Genomic DNA, 23,304 nt, shown 5'->3' with positions numbered 1-23,304 from the left:
AGCTTGATGACTTTCTATATATAATTATAGATGATTCAAGTCAAAGCCATATGTCTCTTCACTTTCTTTGCTGCCATGCCATCCCATAAAAATATTGTACTATCGACCAAGATTTATTCATTGCAAGGAAGTTATTACATAATAATAATAAAATAATTATATTTAATTAAAGGGTGGGGAATAATTATATCAGGAGAAGTATTTACAAATTTAGTTGATGAATAATTGTTTTATCAATGTGAGAGTTTGATTGGCAAGTGTTTACAAAAAAAATTTGATTTATTATTACTCCCATAATAGCTGAAACAAGAGAATAGTCATGATGGTCGATTTGATTATACAACAACCTTTCCAATTTCCATTATAAGACAAATGAATACAACCCACTTGTTCTAACTTTTTCCTTTATGAGTTTCAACATGATCTGTAAAGGTACAAAGATTAAAAGTGAATAACAATTGAAAGTGGCCAGACAATCAAACCACCATAAGATAACTTTACTTCTTGGGTGCAAGCCTAGACTTAATTTTCTCAACTTCCTTGGTACCCACTTGAAATGTCTTAGTCAACACATTATCTGGAATAGCAGGTGTAGCTGCGAACAATGTAACAGCAATGGACTGTGTACCAGGAAGTTGGCTGTTGAAGGCAGAAAGAACAGCAGCAGGTACATTGCCATTGTTCTTTTGGAAGTGAACCAAACCTTTTGGGAACACAAATATCTCACCCTTGTTAATGGTTTTTGATATGAGAACATTGGCTGTAGTTATGAACCCAACATCTAGCTCCCCTTCAAGCACAAACACAACCTCGGTGGCGCGTGGATGAGTGTGAGGTGGGTTGAGGCCGCCTGGTGCATAGTCGATCCTTGACAGAGACACGCCGAGAGTGTTGAGTCCCGGGACTTTCTGAACGTTGGCTCCAGTCACGACGGAGCCATATGTGTTGTTGGTGGACCCTGGTTTGGCTAGTATGTTGGATGAGAAATCTGAGACATTTACCTTGGATGCCTCTTTGCAAGTGAATCCGTTCACTGTCACACCTGTTCCAAGTATTAATTTTTCAGCAAAAAAGATAATAATGTAACAGCTTTTAAATCTACGAAGGTGGCTTATGAGTTGAGCATTGTGATATTATACTATAATCATTATTCAGCTGGTGGTGCTAAGTAATGCAGGTAAGAGACAAATGAAAGTTTATGTTAGTGGGAATACTATACTATAATAACCACATGATTAAACAGTGGAGTCAGGAAAAAGCAAAAATAAAGTAGTTTGGTGGAAGTGGTGTGCTTTTAGGACTGAGGTTGAGATGAGTTAATAATTGGAATTTGCATACTTCTCAAGTTCTTTGTTTTGTAGACTATACTATGTATTCTAATATGAATGAAGAAGAGAGTAGAGTAATGTTGAAAGGGTATCTACCTGAGGAGAGGTCTGCTACACAGAGGTCTTGAAGAGAGTCAGGATCTGATGAGAAAGTGGTGGCAATGAGCAGAGCCAAAGTTACAAGAAACAAGGAATGTGTAAGCTTCATGGTTTGGGAGAGAGTGAAAATGGAGTGGAATGAGAGTCAGGATTGAATAAGTATTATTATGAAATGGAAAGAAAGTAGCTAGGGAACCAAGGAAGAGAGAATGGTATGGGAGAGAATGAAATTTGAGTGGAATGAGAAGAAAGAAACGGATGAGTTGGTGGAAAATAGGTGGGGTTTCATCAATGAATTTATAGCAAAGATAGAGAGCTGGATGGGGTTGGGTTGACAACAAGACTAGATACAAACGTGCCGCTTCTTCATTTGATTTTTGTCACACTCATACCAACCATTTCTCCAACTTTAAGTATAGTTTATTTAAAGGTTTTATCTTATCACCCCTTATTATACCTGATACCTCCACATATTTCAATAATATTCATGTAAAAAACTCGGTAGAACAATCTAAAAAATCCGGTACCTAATTTTTTTAAAATATCCAGAATGTTTGTTTAGTACTGGATTTTGGAAAACATCATAAAGTTACCAAATATTCCATCTATGAGTGAAAATTTTGGTTGTTATAAAAGAGTGAAAGTTAAGAGGCTTAGATTTTGCCGACGCTTTTTGTTCAAATGTGATTGCATCGACCGTTTTGTGTGGTCCATAATGAATCCAAAGTTGTATAAATAGGGGTCGTTGTTCAAAATAACATCTTACAATGTCTTTTCCTCAATTTTTGTTTAAGGTAGAAGTGTACTTCAACGGGGTGAAACCTCTCGTAGAGTTTCTGCTTTCGGAGGGCACCGATTGTCTCATTGTCTTGAGATCTAAGTTGAATGATTTGCTGCCCAATACCGAGAACATAAATGTTAGTAAGATCGAGTTTCGTGAAGACTTGATTGATATTGATGGAAGGGTGAAATACAACCTTATTGAGTTGAAGACCGATGAAGATTTGAAAGTTATGTGAAAATTGTATTACTGTAGACAAACTAAGGGACCAATCGAGTTTGATGCGATAATTTTTAGATATGTCGACGATATAATCAAGATGTTGAAATGTCCATAATCATGTGGCAGTGTTTAGGTTTTCGTATTTATTAATGTTTTCTTATGTTATGTAATCGTCTGTCAAAGTTATGTAACCGTTTGTCAAATGTTAAGTTATGTTCATCATGCATCAATGAAAATGGCAAAATGTTATCTAATAAACAATGTTGTGCAAATATTTGAGTAATACTACACATAATAACAAACAATACATAATAATAATAATGTCTAAATAGGTCATCCACGAGCTATGTGTGTTGCCTGCAATGCCAAACTATAAATCCCACAATCTGGGTTCACTAAACCCATAAGTTTATCCATAATCACTGCTATCATCGGCAGGCATTGAGCGTCATTTGCACCATGTGGAGGCGGTGAAGGCGGCATCATGTCATCAAAGGTACCCCAACATCAACATGAGAAGATTCAATATGTGAAGATCTAACATGAGAAGGTCCAACATCATCTTTATGTTGCTTGGATGGGATGATGCAAGGGTGTGATACAGTAAGGTATCACTCCAACTGCTCATCCATACACTCCACAAGGAATCAAACAACCATTGTACGATATTTAATGGCACGTGCAGAACCTATAATGTTGCCACAGAATCAACTATCAATGCCCTCAGATGGAATAGCAGGGACTGGTCGTGGGATGTCCTGGACATACCCAAACTGGCGCAAACACCTATCAGGTAAGTGTTTATCCACTAACGCCTCCCATCGCTTATAACCAGAAAAAGTGTAGTGTCATCGAACTCCTCATCCACACTATGGAATGTGTAGGCTGTCTGGATGACATCGTCTATGCTCAGCATATTAATCATCCCCATGTACTCCACAACACCTCTCATGTGTGCATGTCGGCCCGTCCATCTCTTGGCCCGTACTACTGCACAGAAACAAAGACTCAAATAACCATAAATAATGTCATAAACATAACTAACATAATAATAAATAATAATTTACTTATACCTAAAATAGACTCATATAATCGGCAAGATTCCTGATCTAAAAACAATCGCCTCTCCAAGGGTAGCATATAGAACAATCAATGCATCACACCCTCATGCCCAACTGCAACACTCAAGGTTATTAAACAACCACATATACTTCACATTAATATATACATGAGACTTATCTGCTAAGATAGTACATCCTGCAAGATGTAGCATGTGTACCCTAGCGGATGCCTCATACATACCCCAATGCACTGGATCGCCATACTTATCCCTCAACCAAGATAGGCGAAAGTGAGCATCCCTCATAAACCTAAAATCATTTATGACCTACTGATCAATAACCTACAAGTAATGTACGAATGTCATATGCGCGGTCTCCTGAATAATGATATGAGCGGTGAAGAAACTACATGTTAGCGAAATATGGAAAAGCGATGAGACATCACTCAATATAATTATCAGCTCACCAAATGGAAGATGGGAGGAAGATGTCTCCTTGTGCCATTGCTTAACAAAGTCTGTCAATAGATGATTGTCTAGCATGGTGAGAGAATAATCCACTAGTGGAAGGAGACCGTAATCCTTAACCTTCACCTCTGATGGCATTACGACATCAGAGAACTTCTTCATCTTCAACCCATGAGTGGGCGCCTTAAGCGGAATACGGTCCTATAAAAAACAACGTAAACAATATCAGTTAATTTCAAAGTATCAATAATAAATAAAGTCACATCATCAACATATCATATGCATATATTTCCCTGCCATAATTTGAATGCCACGTGATCTGCATATCATGTGAAAACAGATCAGTTACTAGACCCACCAGGAAACCCTTCATCCGTGTGTATAGACGGGTCTGTCGAAGCAGCAGCAGTGACATTTGTCTCAAGAGGAAGAGTAACCTCTATATCATCATTAGTTGGCACCTCGGTATCTGTATACGGAGTAGGTGCCTCAATAACTGTCTCTAGAGAAACCTCTATAGTAGCTTATGCCTCTGCCTCACGAGAATGAGGAACATATACCATCTCAAAAGTATGAGGCACCTCTGTATCTTCTAGATGAGGCACATCTGTCTCTGCCACCATCTGCATGTCATCTTGAACTGGTGCCTGAACATCAACTGGCTCATCCTCATCATCTTACATCCATCCAGAAGCAGATATAGATCATATACGTCAGATAGTTTAGGGTGCATGAAATTGAGCCTAATCGGCCAGCTGTCTCCTGTGAGATATATTTGGTGCTACTCTTCTCTCTTGGAGATGCGAGTATTCTACATCACCTCCCTTCTCTCGAGCCCTCGCAGCAACAACTCTATCACGATGTCGATCAGCAATCGTACCATTTGTGCCTCTCGTCTTCACTACAAAAATAAAATAAACTTTTTAACCTGCCAGATTTATCAAAAGATTCAAAAATTATGAACTTTCCGCGTGTTTCAAAAAATACGGAAATTATCAACTTTCCGCATGTTTGGAAAAATCCAGTAAAAATGCAAAGTTTTTCCCAGACTTTTTGAAACGTATGGTTGAACATATGCATTTTTCCATATTTTTTGAAAAAACCGAAAACATTTATTGAAATTCTGGTATGCAGATCCTGGATGTCGTACACGATGTCACGACACCAGGGTCAGCATATTATCACACCACAAACAATATCAGGATTTAAATGACAACACGATAGGAAATAACACAATTAGTAGTTAACACACTTCGGTGCAATATCACCTACATCTGGGGGCTACCAAGTCAGGAAGGAAATCCACTATCACAGAATTAGTTTGAAGTCCTGAGCAACCTCAGGGTTTACAGACTTCTCACCTAATCTATATCCGTGAAAGTTTCTATCTAAGACTCTCCTAGATATGAGACCCCTCTCATTTTCCTTCAACCATACAACAACTTATAACAGAAAAACACAATCAACTCTTGCTTAAAAGCTTCTGAGGGATTGTCAGTTACAACTCAATAAACCAAGTCCAATTCAAGTATCGATGAGATACTCGAATGGCTCACATAATACGCAGGCACAAAACCCTAATTTAGACAATATTTTGCACTGCTTTGTTACCTTCTTAGGTTTAGAAACGATCTATAAATAGCAGTGGAAAGACATGAGCTTTAGGCTTGATTTACAGCAGATCTAAGATCTATGCACAATCTTCAGCATATTTGATTTCAATCAGATCAGATATTTCCTAAAATGTTTTGACATTTTTACTTCGTAAACAAGTTAAGGCAAAATAGTCTTTTGCTTTTTAGAAAACGCTCTACATAATTCGTGAACTAAATCTTCAAAGTATCTTTAGATATATCATAAAAGAAAACAAATCTCACAAGTTACTAAAAAAGATCACACTTCAATGTTGAACGAACATGTCAGGACATCTTGTTCAACATCTAACAATAATACTTGTTTTTCCAAAATGCAGTCAATCACTACATATCAGACCTAACATTTATGCTTTTTGACTGCATTTTTCAAAAAATCCGGTGAAATGTATGAATTTTTAATGGACTTTTCAAAAAATGCAGAGAAAACTTTGAATTTTTATTGGATTTTCCAAACATGTGATGTAAAATCATAAAAAAATCCGAAAAAATGTTTTAAATTCGGTAAAAAAATAAACTTACTTGTCATCAATAGTAAATATTCAGTGTTGTCTACTAAATTTCCTAAAAAATATAGAGCTTTTCAAAAAAATTGAATTGCTTCAATACTTTTTGGGGGGTGGCAGGAAAAACCTCTATTTTCCATCAAGAATTCAAACCCAAGCTAAAGAAAACAAATGCCTCATAAAGCTAGGTTCTTGTGCCTGGCTCTTGGTTTGGGGCCTTTTTAGGTTTTGATCTTTGAGAAATTCTTTTTTCCAAAATCTCTGAGAAACTTCTTGAATTGATAAAAATGTATTTCATATTCTAGAATTCAGAGTGTACCTTTTAACTATGAAATCACTTATAACCTGGTTGAGTTTGTATATTTAATCATTCTATGTTGATATATGTATTCTCAGCTTGATTTTTTTTATTGATAGTGTCTTTCTCACAATGGACTTGTAGGAAGTATTGGACGGTCATTTTTCAAATATATTTACACCAAAAGTTATGATTGTTATACTATACCCAAGTAACATGGAATATAAATTAAAAATTAAAACAATTTTACCTACTTGAAATGATGGTTACACACATATACAAGCAAAACAAGTAACTCTTTTTTTTTCGTCTCGTAACAAAAAATATATTTTTGAGAATTCATACATGCTTAGTAGAACCTATTTCTCTGCAATAAAAAATCTCATATCTGACATAATCATTCATTCATCTGGAATTATTGTGCCAACCCCTGCAAAATTTAGAATGTGTTTGACTTAATTGAATCAATCATTTTTCTCAAATAATTGGGGTTGGCAAAGCAGACCCGACCCGTCAGATATGTTTTACCCGCACTTTTTTACGAGATGAGCCAAGGTTATAGGTTTGCACCTTCTAATGTGTCTGTCTCGCTCCGTCCCATTTTTTGTAGGCTTTTGCAGGCACATACATTAACAATCTTTTTTGTATTTTTATGCTTAAAAGATGCAGTGTCTGTGGATCCGTCCTACTCCGCCCTCATTTTTATGACGGACGGGAAAGTATTTTAGGCCCACATCCTCAAATATGTCTGCCCCACGCCATTTTTTGCGGCTTTTCGCAAGGCGGTCATGCTCGTTTGCCACCTCGAGATAATCCTTACAATTACTATTTATCTCTCTTATAAGATCAAGGTGGATGATGAAATGAGATTCAACAGACGAACCAAGTAACCATAATTATCATCTCCTTCAGCATCGATGACATTTTCAAAGTATTTATGCATATATAGAGTTTGGAAATTGGGTTGCACTAGAGAATGACAAAGAGGTCGATAAGATAACTGAATAGTCTTACATGCACTCTTTTTAGTTGAGCATGATGACTTCGTCTAAGAAGCATGTGTATTTGAATGCAAATAGTTGACATGCTTAAAGAAAGACGATGAACACTTAGTGGAACAACCAATCTGACTAGAACAACTAATCTTTAGTGCACCTTTGTTTTAGCTTTACTTATTGGTGGATACAGTAAAGTTGTTTTCATATGAACTCTCATACTATTCATCATCTTTAATTTTTTTTTTAGTGCACAAACATGTATTTTTTGATCTTTGAACAAACAAACAAAATTATTTTGTTTTGTTATTAATGTATTTTGGATTCTATAATCCAAATTATATATACCTCAAATCTGTTGGGGAGTCCGGGAGAGTCAGGAGCACCAATAGGACTTATGTTCCAGGATTACAAGAGAGGGAGACACCATATCTAAACCCAAAACCTTAAGGTGTTAGGTAAATAGGTCATCTCTATTATAAATTCAAAATTCCACCATTCATATGTGATGTGGGGCTTTAACCACTCACACTTGCACCTAACATTCTCTCTCACAAGTGTGAGTCCCTCACATCCTATAATAGATTCCAATATCGGATCCAGCTCCCGCTCCCCTACCAAGTCGAACCACGACTCTGATACCAATTGTTGAAGCACAAGGTTGAAGACGAAGAAGATGATGGAAGAGAGAGAGAAAATATTGTAACTAACTTTTCTACTCAAAATGAAAAATTAATTACACTGGAAATCTACAACAACCTAAAGTTGGTTACACAATTTATACCATCAGCTACACTGGAAAGCTAAAAAAAACCAAAGTGGGGGAGAATGTTATAGTTCCCCACATCCTATAACAGGATCCAACATTGGATTCAGCTCCCGATCTTCCACCAAGTCGAAACAGGCCCTGATGCCAATTGTTGGAGCACAAGGTTTAAGATGAAAACGATGACGGAAGAGAGAGAAAGTGTTGTAACAAACTTTTTTACTCATAATGAAAAATCAATTACACTGGAAATCTACTACAAATTGAAGTTGGTTACACAATTTATACCATAAAAAACTATCAAATAAAATTTAAATTTAAATTTAAATACAACTAATGTGAATTTGGATTACACTTCAACAAAATCAAATTACAATATCACATACACACACTTGAAAAAATTTCCATTGCGAGATTAAAGATATATCTGAATAATATTCATTTAAGTCTTCACCACCATCTTAAATCAGAACTTCTTTTAATGAGTGTGAAGTTCATCCAAATGAATGGGTTTATCTTATAACAACTTCTCAACACTTATTGAGTAACAACTCCTTACCAATTAAACATGCACACTACAATCTGTTAGTTGTCTTTATTAAGCAGCTACATAAGGATTTTTATATACCACATCCATCCAATAGACCTTCCTCATCCACCATTAAACACAATATGTTTTAGAAAATTTCCCAACCAATTGGGATCATAACACATTTTTATTGAATATGTGTTCCCTTACAATAATGCTTTTATGAAATGAAGATTGTATATATGTATGTTGCATATGTATCATATTGTCAATTAATTTTTACATATATCACTCATATCATTTCCAAAATACTTTTTAAATCTATTATGGTCATATTTGATCTTATTGGTTGTTGTATTTTCAAAATCATGATGCGTTCAATCTTTGTCCTTACCACTTTATTCTTCATTGGTCCCAATATTTTACCTTCCATGTATCCTACAATTTTGAGAAATTCTACACATAAAATTTTGAACAAGCGAAGATTGAAGATATGTTTCTTTCGGTTGTTATATATATATATATATATATATATATATATATATATATATATATATATATATATATATATATATATATAGAGAGAGAGAGAGAGAGAGAGAGAGAGAGGTCTCACACTGATTATAACATTTAGTTAGTTTTAAATCTCTCTCTATATAAAATAATTTTTGTAGTGTTATTGAATACACACGGTTTATTCAAATTTCTCTCAATCTCTTCTATTTTAACATGGTATCAGAACCTGCTGAGAGACAATCATTCACCGTGCTTTATCTAGTTGATCCACTGTCTTCCGGTGAGAATTTTTTTTGGCAAACTGTGTCATAACTCTGCATTTCCTTCCATCCACTACCGAGACTCATTCCGACATCAATTTTTGAAATTCTCCAATCACCACCGCACTTTCGTCGTTTTCGCTATTGTTTCTTACGACCTTCTAACAAACCAACCCTACCGGCAGAAGCGCCTCCTGCGATCGCCTGTTCCCATTTTTTTCACCTCCAGAAACATCTGCATGCACACACACGCATCACCTCCTTCTCCACGCGTGGCCTCACGCGCCGCCACCTGAACCACACGTGACAACATGGTCGTCATCAGATCCTGGTGACTTTTCCACCGCGCCACATGTAACACCCTTCTAACATACCCCAAATATTTAATTAAAATAACAAAATATAAATCAGAGTAAATATGCAATCAAGGGTGTCACACTTGACACTTCACACCATTTTCCAAAATATCCTGTCATGCTCATTTATTTAATCAAAATAAAACATTTGCATAATACGCAGCGGATACAAACTAACAACATTCAAACCATGTAATACATTACATGTAAAGTTGTTCAACAACCAAATGAAAACATAGTAAAACATCCTATCCCGATGTTACATCTACCAGAGCATGACCCACTAAGGAACTACACTAGACTCCAAGGACTAGCGTCTACTCAATCACTGCTCGTTACCTGAAAACATAGTTGTAAGGGTGAGTTCCTCAATCGATATAATAAGCATTATAAAATATCATGAAATGCTAAGTAATTTAACACATATCATCACCCTAATCAGATCACACATATTCAGCAACGGCAATATCAACTCATAATCATCATCATCATCATACTCAAACTCAACACAACCATAAAACCACGTATAATATTGGAATACATCCATTCATATTATACGCCATACATACATACATTATGCAATGAGACTCCATGCATGCGGTACCGACTATTCGTGAACATATAGTTCAACCTCACCGATCAAATCCAGATACGGCTACCAAGCTCACTAGTCCCACTCATTTGAGACCTAGTGACTCACTCACTAATTCCTCACCATGGGAATTAACTACCACCCCAAGGGCTATGCTATGCACGCTAATCACCTAGCATGCAAACATCAACAACTATCCAAATAATTCACTCACTAATTCCTCACCATGGGAATTAGCTACCACCATAAAGGCCACAATATGCAATCTAAATCACTTAGTCATGCAAACATCAACAATCATCCACAATGGACATATGCTCACACTCTAAGCCATAAAACAGTCAATTCCACATAATACATCCATTCACAGCATTATGCATATTATCACAAAATCATATCATGTCATGCCAATTAATAATCACAGTATTAGCACACTCTACTAATACCTATACTGCTCAAAACAACGGGAAATGATCCCTACTCTATCATACATCAGCTAAATTACATTACTCAGCTGAACAACCAAAGAACTGCACAACAACAGCACAGAAAAATCACAATCCTGCCCATACGCGTATTGCCTAGTCCCATACGCGTATGGCCCATCTCCTGACCAAATCCCATACGCGTAACACCATCTCATACGCGTATGCTACGCGTACCACTTCCCCATACGCGTACCAACAGAGACCAAACCACGTTCAAAACATCATCTTCCTCATCCATACGCGTATTGCCTAGTGCCATACGCGTACCAGACCATCTCATACGCGTATTGCCTAGTGCCATACGCGTATGACCAGAAACCAGATTTCCAGATCTGCTATGGTTTTCTCTGCTACGAGATCTCCCAATTCCAACCTCCTACGATCCAAATTTTCACATTAATCGTTCCTATCATCTAACACGAATCATACCTTATTCGATTTCACAATTGCTAACATTATTACATCTAATTCCTACGAATTTCTCCAATTAAACCCATATTTCGTTCATCCAATATTTTCACAAATTTTCGGCATGCATCATTCTAATCGGAGTTAAAATCAATGGTTTATCACTACCCACTACATGTTATCCCATAATATCCATTAAACGACGATAAACCCCCCTTACCTGAGTTAATCCGGCGAATCTTTAAGCTTCAAGCTTTTCCGTTCTTCAACCCTTCTTCCTCTTGCTCTGTCTCTTTGCCCTTTCCCTCTTTTCAGCCGCTTCTCTGCTTTTCACGTAAAACCCTCTTTACCAAAAAAATGAAACTCTTTTCTTATTTCCAACTTATATATTTTCCAATAATTATTATTCCAATAATAATAATAATAATAATAATCCAAAAATTCCAATTATTTAATTAAATTAATAAATATAATATTAACTTAAATTAAATAATTATCTTATTTTTATCGGGGTGTTACAACTCTCCCCCACTAAAAGAGTTTTCGTCCTCGAAAACATACCTCAAGCGAATAACTCTGGATAGGACTCCTTCATCTGACTCTCAAGTTCCCAAGTCACATTGCCACCTGCTGGTCCTCCCCAAGCTACCTTCACCAAGGCAATCTCTTTACCCCGCAACTGCTTCAACTCTCGATCCTCTATCCTCATAGGTGATGTTTCAACAGTCAGGTTATCTCTCACCTGTACATCATCTACTTGGACCACATGCGACGGATCAGGAATGTACCTCCTCAACTGAGACACATGGAAAACCTCATGCAAATTCGCAAGTGACGGCGGTAAAGCGATACGATAGGCTACCTCCCCTATCCTCTCCAAAATCTGGTAAGGACCAATAAATCGAGGTGTCAACTTCTTCGACTTCAAAGCTCGACCAACCCCAGTTATCGGAGTAACACGAAGAAACACATGATCTCCCTCTTGAAACTCAAGTGACTTCCTCCTCTTGTCGTGATAACTCTTCTGACGACTCTGAGCAATTCTCATCTTCTCCTGAATCATCTTAATCTTTTCCGTAGTCTGTTGAACAATCTCCGGTCCAACCACAGCACTCTCACCGGACTCATACCAACATAAAGGTGTCCGACATCTCCTATCATACAAAGCTTCAAACGGTGCCATACCAATGCTCGAATGAAAACTATTGTTGTAGGTAAACTCAATCAAAGGTAAATAACAATCCCAAGCACCTCCTTTTTCCAAAACACAAGCCCTCAAAAGATCCTCTAGTGACTGAATCGTCCTCTCGGTCTGACCATCAGTTTGCGGATGATATGCAGAACTCAATCTCAGCTTAGTTCCCAAAGCCCTCTGCAAACCTTCCCAGAACTTCGAGGTAAATCTAGGATCTCTATCCGAAACAATACTCGACGGAATACCATGCAAACTTACAATCTTCTCAATATACAACTCAGCTAATCTCTCTAACGGATAATCCATTCTGATCGGAATGAAATGAGCCGATTTTGTCAATCTGTCAACAATCACCCAAATAGCTTCAAAATTCTTAATTGTCCTCGGTAAACCAGAAACAAAATCCATACTGATACTATCCCACTTCCACTCTGGAATAGCCAACGGTTGCATTAGCCCAGACGGCTTCTGATGCTCAATCTTTGACTTCTGACAAGTCAAACAAGAATAAACAAAACTCGCAATTTCTCTTTTCATTCCCGGCCACCAAAATAACTTTTTCAAATCATGATACATCTTCGTAGCTCCAGGATGAATACTCAAGCCACTACGATGTCCTTCCTCAAGAATACTCTTCTTAAGTTCGGTAACATCCGGAATGCACACCCGATTACCAAATTTCAAAACACCATTCTCATCAACTCTGAATTCACCACCTTGACCTTGATTCACTAGAGTCAACTTATCAACCAAAAGCACATCGGATTTCTGACCCTCTCTAATCTCATCCAGAATACCACTCGTTAACTTCAACATTCCCAATTTAACACTATTGTGAGTACTCTCACACACCAAACTCAAGTCTCTAAACTGTTCAATTAAATCCAATTCTTTAACCATTAACATAGACATATGCAATGATTTCCGACTCAATGCATCAGCCACTACGTTTGCTTTACCCGGATGGTAATTCAAACCAAAGTCATAATCCTTCAGAAACTCTAACCATCTCCTCTGTCTCATATTCAGCTCTTTCTGATCCAACAAATACTTTAAACTCTTATGGTCACTGAAAACCTCAAATCTTGACCCGTACAAGTAATGTCTCCATAACTTCAGAACAAATACCACGGCTGCCAACTCTAAATCGTGTGTCGGATAGTTCCTCTCATGAACCCTCAGCTGTCTCGAAGCATAAGCTATAACCTGCTTATTCTGCATCAACACACCACCCAAACCCAACAATGAAGCATCACAGTAAACCTCAAATGGTTCCGACGAACTCGGTAATATCAGAATAGGAGCAGTAGTTAACCTTCTCTTTAACTCTTGGAAACCTTCTTCACATTTTGAGTCCCAAATAAAAGCTTGCCCCTTTCTAGTCAACATCGTCAACGGTAACGCCAACTTAGAAAATCCCTCAATGAATTTCCTATAATAACCTGCAAGTCCAAGAAAACTCCTTATCTCAGAAACTGACTTCGGAGCTTCCCACTTAGATACCGCTTCTATCTTAGAAGGATCAACAGCAACGCCACCTCTTGAAATCACATGACCAAGAAAACTAACCTCTTCTAACCAAAATTCACACTTAGACAGTTTAGCAAACAACTTCTTTTCTCGTAGAACTCCTAAAACCAATCTCAAATGCTCAGCATGCTCTTCTTCAGATTTCGAATACACCAAAATATCGTCAATAAACACCACAACAAACTGATCTAGGTACGGATGGAAAATCCTATTCATATACTCCATAAACACTCCAGGCGCATTAGTCACACCAAAAGGCATTACAGAATACTCATAATGTCCATACCTCGTTCTGAAAGCAGTCTTCTGAATATCCTCAGTTTTCACACGTATCTGATGATACCCAGATCTCAAATCTATTTTGCTGAACACACTCGCACCAACCAACTGATCCATCAAATCATCAATCCTCGGCAAAGGATACCGATTCTTGATCGTCACTTTATTCAGTTGCCTGTAGTCCACACACAACCTCATAGTACCTTCTTTCTTCTTAACCAATAACACTGGTGCACCCCACGGTGACACACTCGGACGAATAAATTTCTTATCCAACAGATCTTCCAGCTGACTCTTCAATTCAGTTAACTCAACAGCAGACATACGATACGGAGCCATCGACACCGGTCTAGTACCAGGTACCAAATCAATCGAGAACTCAACTTCACGCTCTGGTGGTAATTCATTCACTTCTTCAGGAAACACATCAGGAAAATCACACACCACTGCTAGATCGCAAATTACCAGTTTATCTTTAGCCTCCAAAGTCGCTAACAGCATAAACAACTCTGCCCCATCTGCTACCGCTTCATTCACCTGCCTTGCTGATAGAAACAAACTCTTTCCTTCCTCAATCTCAGGAAAGATCACAGTCTTATCAAAACAGTGGATATAAACTCGGTTAGACACCAACCAGTTCATACCCAGGATAACATCAATTTGCACTAGTGGAAGGCACACTAGATCTATCCCAAAGTCTCTATCAAAAATACTTAAAGGACAATTTAAACAAACTGAAGTAGTAGTCACTGAACCCTTCGCAGGAGTATCAATCACCATACTTCCATGCATCTCAGATATCTCTAGTTTAAGTTTCACAGCACAACCCAAAGATATAAAGGAATGAGTCGCTCCTGTGTCAATAATAGCTACAAGAGGAAAGCCATTAATATAACACGTACCTCGGATCAAACGATCATCTGCAGAAGTCTCAGAACCCGATAAAGCAAAGACCTTGCCTCCCGACTGGCTCTCTTTCTTCGGCTTAGGACACTGTGGACTAATATGACCCACTTCTCCACAGTTGAAACAAGTCACAGTCTTCAACCGGCACTCTGCAGCTAAGTGACCACCTTTTCCACACTTAAAACACTTCTTCTCATTACTGGTACACTCATGGATACGATGTCCAGCCTGACCACATCTGTAACACTTAGCAGGGGCACTGGAGTCTCCCCCACTAGGCCTCTTCATCCCACTCTGCCTCTGGAAACCTTTTCCAGCTGCATACGGTTTCCCACGATCATTCTGATTCTTGCCTTTCCTATCAACCCTTTGCTGATAGCTCTCCGCTCTGGCCTTGGTATCCTGTTCAAAGATCCTGCAACAGTCAACCAAGTCAGAAAACACTCTAATCCGCTGATACCCAATAGCCTGCTTGATCTCGGGACGTAACCCGTTCTCAAACTTCACACATTTTGAAAATTCCCCAGTAGCCTCGTTATAGGGAGTGTAATACTTCGACAGTTCTGTGAACTTAGCAGCATACTCGGTAACAGACCGATTGCCCTGCTTCAATTCCAAGAACTCTATCTCTTTCTTTCCTCTGACATCCTCTGGAAAGTACTTCCTCAGGAATCTCTCCCTGAACACCGCCCAAGTGATCTCAGCATTCCCAGCAGATTCCAACTCAGTGCGGGTAGCAACCCACCAATCATCTGCTTCTTCTGACAACATATGCGTACCGAACCTGACCTTTTGGTTATCGGCACACTCAGTCACTCGGAAGATCCTCTCGATCTCCTTCAACCACTTCTGAGCACCATCTGGATCGTATGCTCCCTTGAACATTGGAGGATTGTTCTTCTGGAACTCACTCAGTTGACGAGCAGCTCCCAGTCCCACAACATTCGGATTCCCTCCAAGTACTCCAGCTAGCATACCCAGAGCCTCAGCAATCGCAGCATCGTCTCTACCTCTTCCAGCCATCTCTATTCTGAAAACCCAACAAGCGAAAACAATAAGTACTGATAGGGTTACACAACACCTATCCCGTACAGGGGAAACAAAATAATTACGACTCGACTCGACCGACTATGCTCTGATACCACTAATGTAACCCGCTTCTAACATACCCCAAATATTTAATTAAAATAACAAAAATAAATCAGAGTAAATATGCAATCAAGGGTGTCACACTTGACACTTCACACCATTTTCCAAAATATCCTGTCATGCTCATTTATTTAATCAAAATAAAACATTTGCATAATACGCAGCGGATACAAACTAACAACATTCAAACCATGTAATACATTACATGTAAAGTTGTTCAACAACCAAATGAAAACATAGTAAAACATCCCATCCCGATGTTACATCTACCAGAGCATGACCCACTAAGGAACTACACTAGACTCCAAGGACTAGCGTCTACTCAATCACTGCTCGTTACCTGAAAACATAGTTGTAAGGGTGAGTTCCTCAATCGATATAATAAGCATTATAAAATATCATGAAATGCTAAGTAATTTAACACATATCATCACCCTAATCAGATCACACATATTCAGCAACGGCAATATCAACTCATAATCATCATCATCATCATACTCAAACTCAACACAACCATAAAACCACGTATAATATTGGAATACATCCATTCATATTATACGCCATACATACATACATTATGCAATGAGACTCCATGCATGCGGTACCGACTATTCGTGAACATATAGTTCAACCTCACCGATCAAATCCAGATACGGCTACCAAGCTCACTAGTCCCACTCATTTGAGACCTAGTGACTCACTCACTAATTCCTCACCATGGGAATTAACTACCACCCCAAGGGCTATGCTATGCACGCTAATCACCTAGCATGCAAACATCAACAACTATCCAAATAATTCACTCACTAATTCCTCACCATGGGAATTAGCTACCACCATAAAGGCCACAATATGCAAGCTAAATCACTTAGTCATGCAAACATCAACAATCATCCACAATGGACATATGCTCACACTCTAAGCCATAAAACAGTCCATTCCACATAATACATCCATTCACAGCATTATGCATATTATCACAAAATCATATCATGTCATGCCAATTAATAATCACAGTATTAGCACACTCTACTAATACCTATACTGCTCAAAACAACGGGAAATGATCCCTACTCTATCATACATCAGCTAAATTACATTACTCAGCTGAACAACCAAAGAACTGCACAACAACAGCACAGAAAAATCACAATCCTGCCCATACGCGTATTGCCTAGTCCCATACGCGTATGGCCCATCTCCTGACCAAATCCCATACGCGTAACACCATCTCATACGCGTATGCTACGCGTACCACTTCCCCATACGCGTACCAACAGAGACCAAACCACGTTCAAAACATCATCTTCCTCATCCATACGCGTATTGCCTAGTGCCATACGCGTACCAGACCATCTCATACGCGTATTGCCTAGTGCCATACGCGTATGACCAGAAACCAGATTTCCAGATCTGCTATGGTTTTCTCTGCTACGAGATCTCCCAATTCCAACCTCCTACGATCCAAATTTTCACATTAATCGTTCCTATCATCTAACACGAATCATACCTTATTCGATTTCACAATTGCTAACATTATTACATCTAATTCCTACGAATTTCTCCAATTAAACCCATATTTCGTTCATCCAATATTTTCACAAATTTTCGGCATGCATCATTCTAATCGGAGTTAAAATCAATGGTTTATCACTACCCACTACATGTTATCCCATAATATCCATTAAACGACGATAAACCCCCCTTACCTGAGTTAATCCGGCGAATCTTTAAGCTTCAAGCTTTTCCGTTCTTCAACCCTTCTTCCTCTTGCTCTGTCTCTTTGCCCTTTCCCTCTTTTCAGCCGCTTCTCTGCTTTTCACGTAAAACCCTCTTTACCAAAAAAATGAAACTCTTTTCTTATTTCCAACTTATATATTTTCCAATAATTATTATTCCAATAATAATAATAATAATAATAATCCAAAAATTCCAATTATTTAATTAAATTAATAAATATAATATTAACTTAAATTAAATAATTATCTTATTTTTATCGGGGTGTTACACCACATGCCTTCTTGCACTTGTTCCAAATATGTTCTTAGATTTTATTTTTCACTCACGGAAAAATGTGATACAGTTTAAACAATACCTTTTTCACCTGGTTCGCGTGATATTTTCTCTCTTCAGATACTCATGGATACTCATCAAAGTTTTACACCCAACCACGATGATTTCCTCAGGTGATATCAGAACTATCATAACTCAGATTCTAGTGCTTCAATTGCACACACTGATAATTCATTTGTTTTCCTCTCTCAATCATTTTCTCTTGGACCTTAGGTCCTTGATTCTGGCGTGTTTGATTATAATACCAGTAATAAAAGTCTTTTCTCTTCCATATCTACCTCTGATTTCTTACCTACTATAACTTAGGCCAATAGTTCTCAAACCTGATCCAAAGGAATTGGTATTTTTCAATTTCTTCCTTTTCTCTCTTTTACTTATGTTCTCTATGCACCTAATTTTCCATTTAATTTACTCAGTCAGTTGTTTAACTCATTCTCTTGATTGTATTATCACATTCACTAACAATAATGTTATCCTGCAGGATCGGAGTTTGGAACAGACGATTATCGTCGAATGTGAGTCTCAAGGACTTTATTACCTCTCAATGTCATATAAGACATGTTCAGCCAAAGATTCTCCACTCATTATCCATGCACAGTTAGGTCATTTCGATCTTCCCAAACTACAAAAGTTGGTGTCAAGTTTATCAAAGTTATCTAATTTACATTGTGAGTTGTGTCTGTTAGAGAAACACACTCGTAGTATATAAACGAGCTTTGTCCCATTTTTCTTTAGTTCACTCTGATGTTTAGGGTGCCTCGCGTAATGTCTCTACTCTTGAGTCTATGTATTTTGTCACCTTTATTGATGATTTTCATGTTGCACGTGGTTATTTTTAATGAAAAATATATCTTAATTATTTTCTATTTTTGAACAATTTCAAACTTTTATTTCCAACAATGGTATATTCCAACAAACATCTCCCCCCCCCCCCCCCCCCCCCCCCCACACACACACACCTCAATAAAACGGGGTAGCCGAACATAAAAATAGACATCTCGTAGAAACCACTCAGACCTTACTTCTCCATGATAATGTTCCACGTCGGTTCTAGGGAGATGATGTGCTAACGGATTGTTACCTTATAAACTATATGCCCTCATTTGTCCTTAACGATAAAATACCTCACTGAATTATTTTTTCCTATTCCCCCATCCACCCAATTCCTCCCTGATTCTTCGGGTCTACATGTTTTGTACACAATCTCTCTTCTAGACTTGATAAACTATCAGCTTGATCACTAAAGTGTGTCTTTCTTGATTATAATTGATCCCAAAAAGGTTATCATTGTTACTCACCTAATCTACAATGATAACTCATGTCGGTCGATGTTACCTTCTTTGAGTCTGTTCCATATTTCGAGTTCAACCACGTAACTCCGGAGCCCCTTCAGGAAAGTACTCTCAGACCCCTTATAGAAGTTATTAATGTCCTGTCTACCATTATACGCCATCAATCTATGGATCATAACCCACTAGATATTCCTACGGTTGATCCCTTACTTCTCGACCACTTCAAACATACTAGTGTCATCACCCAACGCTTGTCGTACCTATCCCTGAGGTCATATATGTCCTTGAGGTCATTGCAGACTCTCCTTCGACACCCCCGCCATCACCGAATTCGATCCGGAAACCTAAGTTTGATCTTTCAATTGACCTTCAAAAAGGTATACGTCAAACAAAGAATCCTTTTCCATATTATATTGATGTATGTTATCATCGTATTTACCTTTTGCATTATACTTGCTTGTCTTCTTTGTCTTCGATTTCTATTCCTAAAAATCCAGGTGAAACGTTATCTCACCATGAGTGGAGGCAAAAGAAACGAATGATGAGATGTGTGCTCTTCAAAGCAATGGTATGTGGGAATTGGTTCCTCTTTCCCTTGGGAAATCTTTGGTAGGTTGTCGCAAGCTTTATACAACGAAGGTTTGTCTAGATGGTAAGATTGGTCGATTTAAAGCTCGTTTGATAGTCAAAAGATATAATTAGATTTATGGTTTGGATTATAGTGATACTTTCTTGCTTGTAGACAAGATGGCATCAGTTAGACTTGTTCTCGCCATTGCAGCCATTCGACATTTGCCTCTTCATCAACTTGACATCAAAAATGGATTTTTACATGGTGATCTTGAAGAGGAAGTATATACGGAGCGACCACTTGGGCTTGTTGCTCAAGGGGAGTTATAAACTATGGTTTGTAGGCTACATGGGTCTCTTTATGGTCTTAAGCAATCTCTGAGAGCTTGATTTAGCAGATTCAGCATTGTAGTACAACAATTTGGTATGGTCTGTAGTGAAGCTAGTCATTATGGATTTTATCATCACTCAACCCAAGGGTGTATTATTTTATTGTGTACTTAGATTATATTGTCATAACTAGTAGTGATCAGCAGGGGATACTCCTCTTGAAACAATATCTCTTGAATCAATTTCAGATAAAAGACCTTGGTAAACTCTGCTATTTTTTGGGTATTCAGTTTCTCAACAAAAATATGCTATGGATATTTTGGAAGAAGCATGTTTGTTGAACGCTAAACCTGCAGATACTCCTATGGATCCAAGTGTTTAACTCCTATCCAATCAGGAGGAGCCTCTATTTTACTCAGGAATGTATAGGAAATTGGTTGGAAAGTTGAATTATCTCAGGTCACTCGTCTGAACATTTCTTTTGTAGTTATTATGGTAAGTCAATTCATAAATTCTCCTTGCCAGTAACACATGGATGTTGTTATCCATATTCTTAGATACATCAAATGTGTTATAGGAAAAAGTCTCATGAAGATAAAGGGCATGCATAAATAGTTGGATACTCTGATGTTGATTGGGCAGGGTCACCCATTGATAGACGACTCACCTCTGGGTATTGTGTACTTGTTTGAGGAAACCTTATATCCTGGAAAAGTAAAAAATAAAATGTACTTGCAAGCTCAAGCGTCGAGGCAGAGTATAAGGTCATGACAATAGCAACATGTAGATTCATTTGGTTAAAGTAGTTGCTCAAGGAACTTAAAATTGAAGAAGCAAGACCAATGAAACTTATTTATGATAATCAAGTTGCATTGCACATTGTTTCAAATCCAGTTTTCCATGAGGACCAAACATATTGAGATAGATTGTCACTTTGTCAGTAAGAAGATTGAATCAGGCGACATCGTTACAAATTTTGTCAACTCTAATGATCAATTGACATATGTGTTTACAAAATTCCTACGAAGTCTCTGAACTAATTATATATGTGACAAGCTTGGTGCATTTGTCTTATATGCTCAAACTTGAGGAATATATATATATATATATATATATATATATATATATATATATATATATATATATATATATATATATATATATATATATATATATATATATATATATATATATATATATATATATATCATATCAACAATAGCATGTAATTAACTGTAAATCTCTTTATATATGATAGAGTATTTGTAGTACTACTGAATACATAGTTTATTCAAATGTCTTTTAATCTCTTATATTTTAACAATTTACTTTGAGTTGGACTCTAATATAGTTTTGCATGCAAGGGTTACAAATTCACATATTTCAAATGATTTGATATTTTTCTCTTTCTTAGATTTTAAAATTTTCACTTTGACTTCTACCTTACATTTTACTCACACATTTTAATGAAATGTGATACCGACGGAGTAAAATAAGCGAGTTGTGAAATTTTTTGTTAACATCATTTACCAAAATATTGTCTCGGTCAGCCACAATTATCTTGGAATATTTATTTTTTAATTTTCAACAAATCAATTTAAAACTCAAATGATGCTTTCTTACTTCTCATATATCATATAAACAAATGCAATTGAACACGCCATCTCAATATAAATGATACCGATATTGTCATCTCAATATAAATGATACTGATAAACTCAAGTAAGGCACTATTTGTTGATTTCATAAGGGGAATCCATCATCTCAATTGAATAATTGTTAAACAAATTAATAAAATTTGAGTGGGTTCACAAAATATATGACAAAATTTAAACCAAAAATCAACACATACTTATTTTTAATCAAACATTTGATCAAATATTGCATTTCTAATCTTGGACTTATGGTTGACTTTGTGTCGTGAATTATGAATATGTTTTATAATAGTTGCATTGTGGCAATTTATTTTCTTCAATGTCATCGGAATATTTTTTTTGAAAAAACCATATTATATGTAATCTCACGAACAATTTCCGCATCTTCTGATTTTAGACATTCTGCATATTTATGATCTTCAAAGAATCTGATCAGCTTATGATTATTTACCATGCAAAACGCTAACACTCCAACTGAATATGTTATTGGATATGAGTTACATTATAAGAGTTTATAACTTATTTGTATCGTACAATCCAAAGGCATACTCGAATTTACAATTCAAATTAGATTAGTACATACTAAATTGTAGAATGGAACGAAAAAGGTATAAATGTTTAAGAATCACGTTATTTTTGCATTTAGACGAAAATGATTACCTTTGCATTTGATAAAAATAATGTGTCTAAAATCTATTATTGATTTGATTACCATTTAAACGTAGATAGATTTCATGTGCGTTAAAGAATCTATCAATTGACGTTTGAACTGTGTATTTCAAAATATGAATATTTGAACTCCTAACTTTTCCATGATTTTTCCAAAATATATGTGCTACGTGTAATATAGTGATTCCTTGCTGTAGCTATATAATAACTTTCATTTTTTTGTAAAGATTTTCCGTGACTAAAACAAATTTGAATGATTAATTAGGCAATAAATATTATGGTCTGGTTTGCATATATAATACAAAATTATATTGAATAATTAAGAGAGAAAG

At 37.0% G+C, this 23,304-nt stretch overlaps 1 protein-coding gene across 1 annotated transcript; it reads right to left on the bottom strand.

Moving 5' to 3' along the window:
- Positions 1–260: 260 nt before the first annotated feature.
- On the bottom strand, positions 261–1,819 carry LOC127098021 (rhicadhesin receptor-like). Its single transcript, XM_051036522.1, has 2 exons — positions 1,425–1,819; positions 261–1,042 (listed from the first exon to the last, which is right to left on the bottom strand). The coding sequence occupies exons 1-2, from the start codon at positions 1,534–1,536 to the stop codon at positions 498–500; spliced, it is 657 nt and encodes a 218-aa protein (XP_050892479.1). The 5' UTR covers positions 1,537–1,819; the 3' UTR covers positions 261–497.
- Between the last annotated feature and the right edge of the window lie 21,485 nt (positions 1,820–23,304).

This window comes from Lathyrus oleraceus, chromosome 6 (genome assembly GCF_024323335.1).
Source record: "Lathyrus oleraceus cultivar Zhongwan6 chromosome 6, CAAS_Psat_ZW6_1.0, whole genome shotgun sequence".
Taxonomy (NCBI): Eukaryota; Viridiplantae; Streptophyta; class Magnoliopsida; order Fabales; family Fabaceae; genus Lathyrus; species Lathyrus oleraceus.
This window is presented reverse-complemented; position numbering and strand designations above follow the sequence as displayed.

Coding starts and splice junctions, on each gene's coding strand:
- LOC127098021 (XM_051036522.1), bottom strand. CDS start 1,536: ATGAAGCTTACACATTCCTTGTTTCTTGTAACTTTGGCTCTGCTCATT. Junction 1,043..1,424: donor TGTAGCAGACCTCTCCTCAG/GTAGATACCCTT, acceptor TACTTGGAACAG/GTGTGACAGTGAACGGATTC.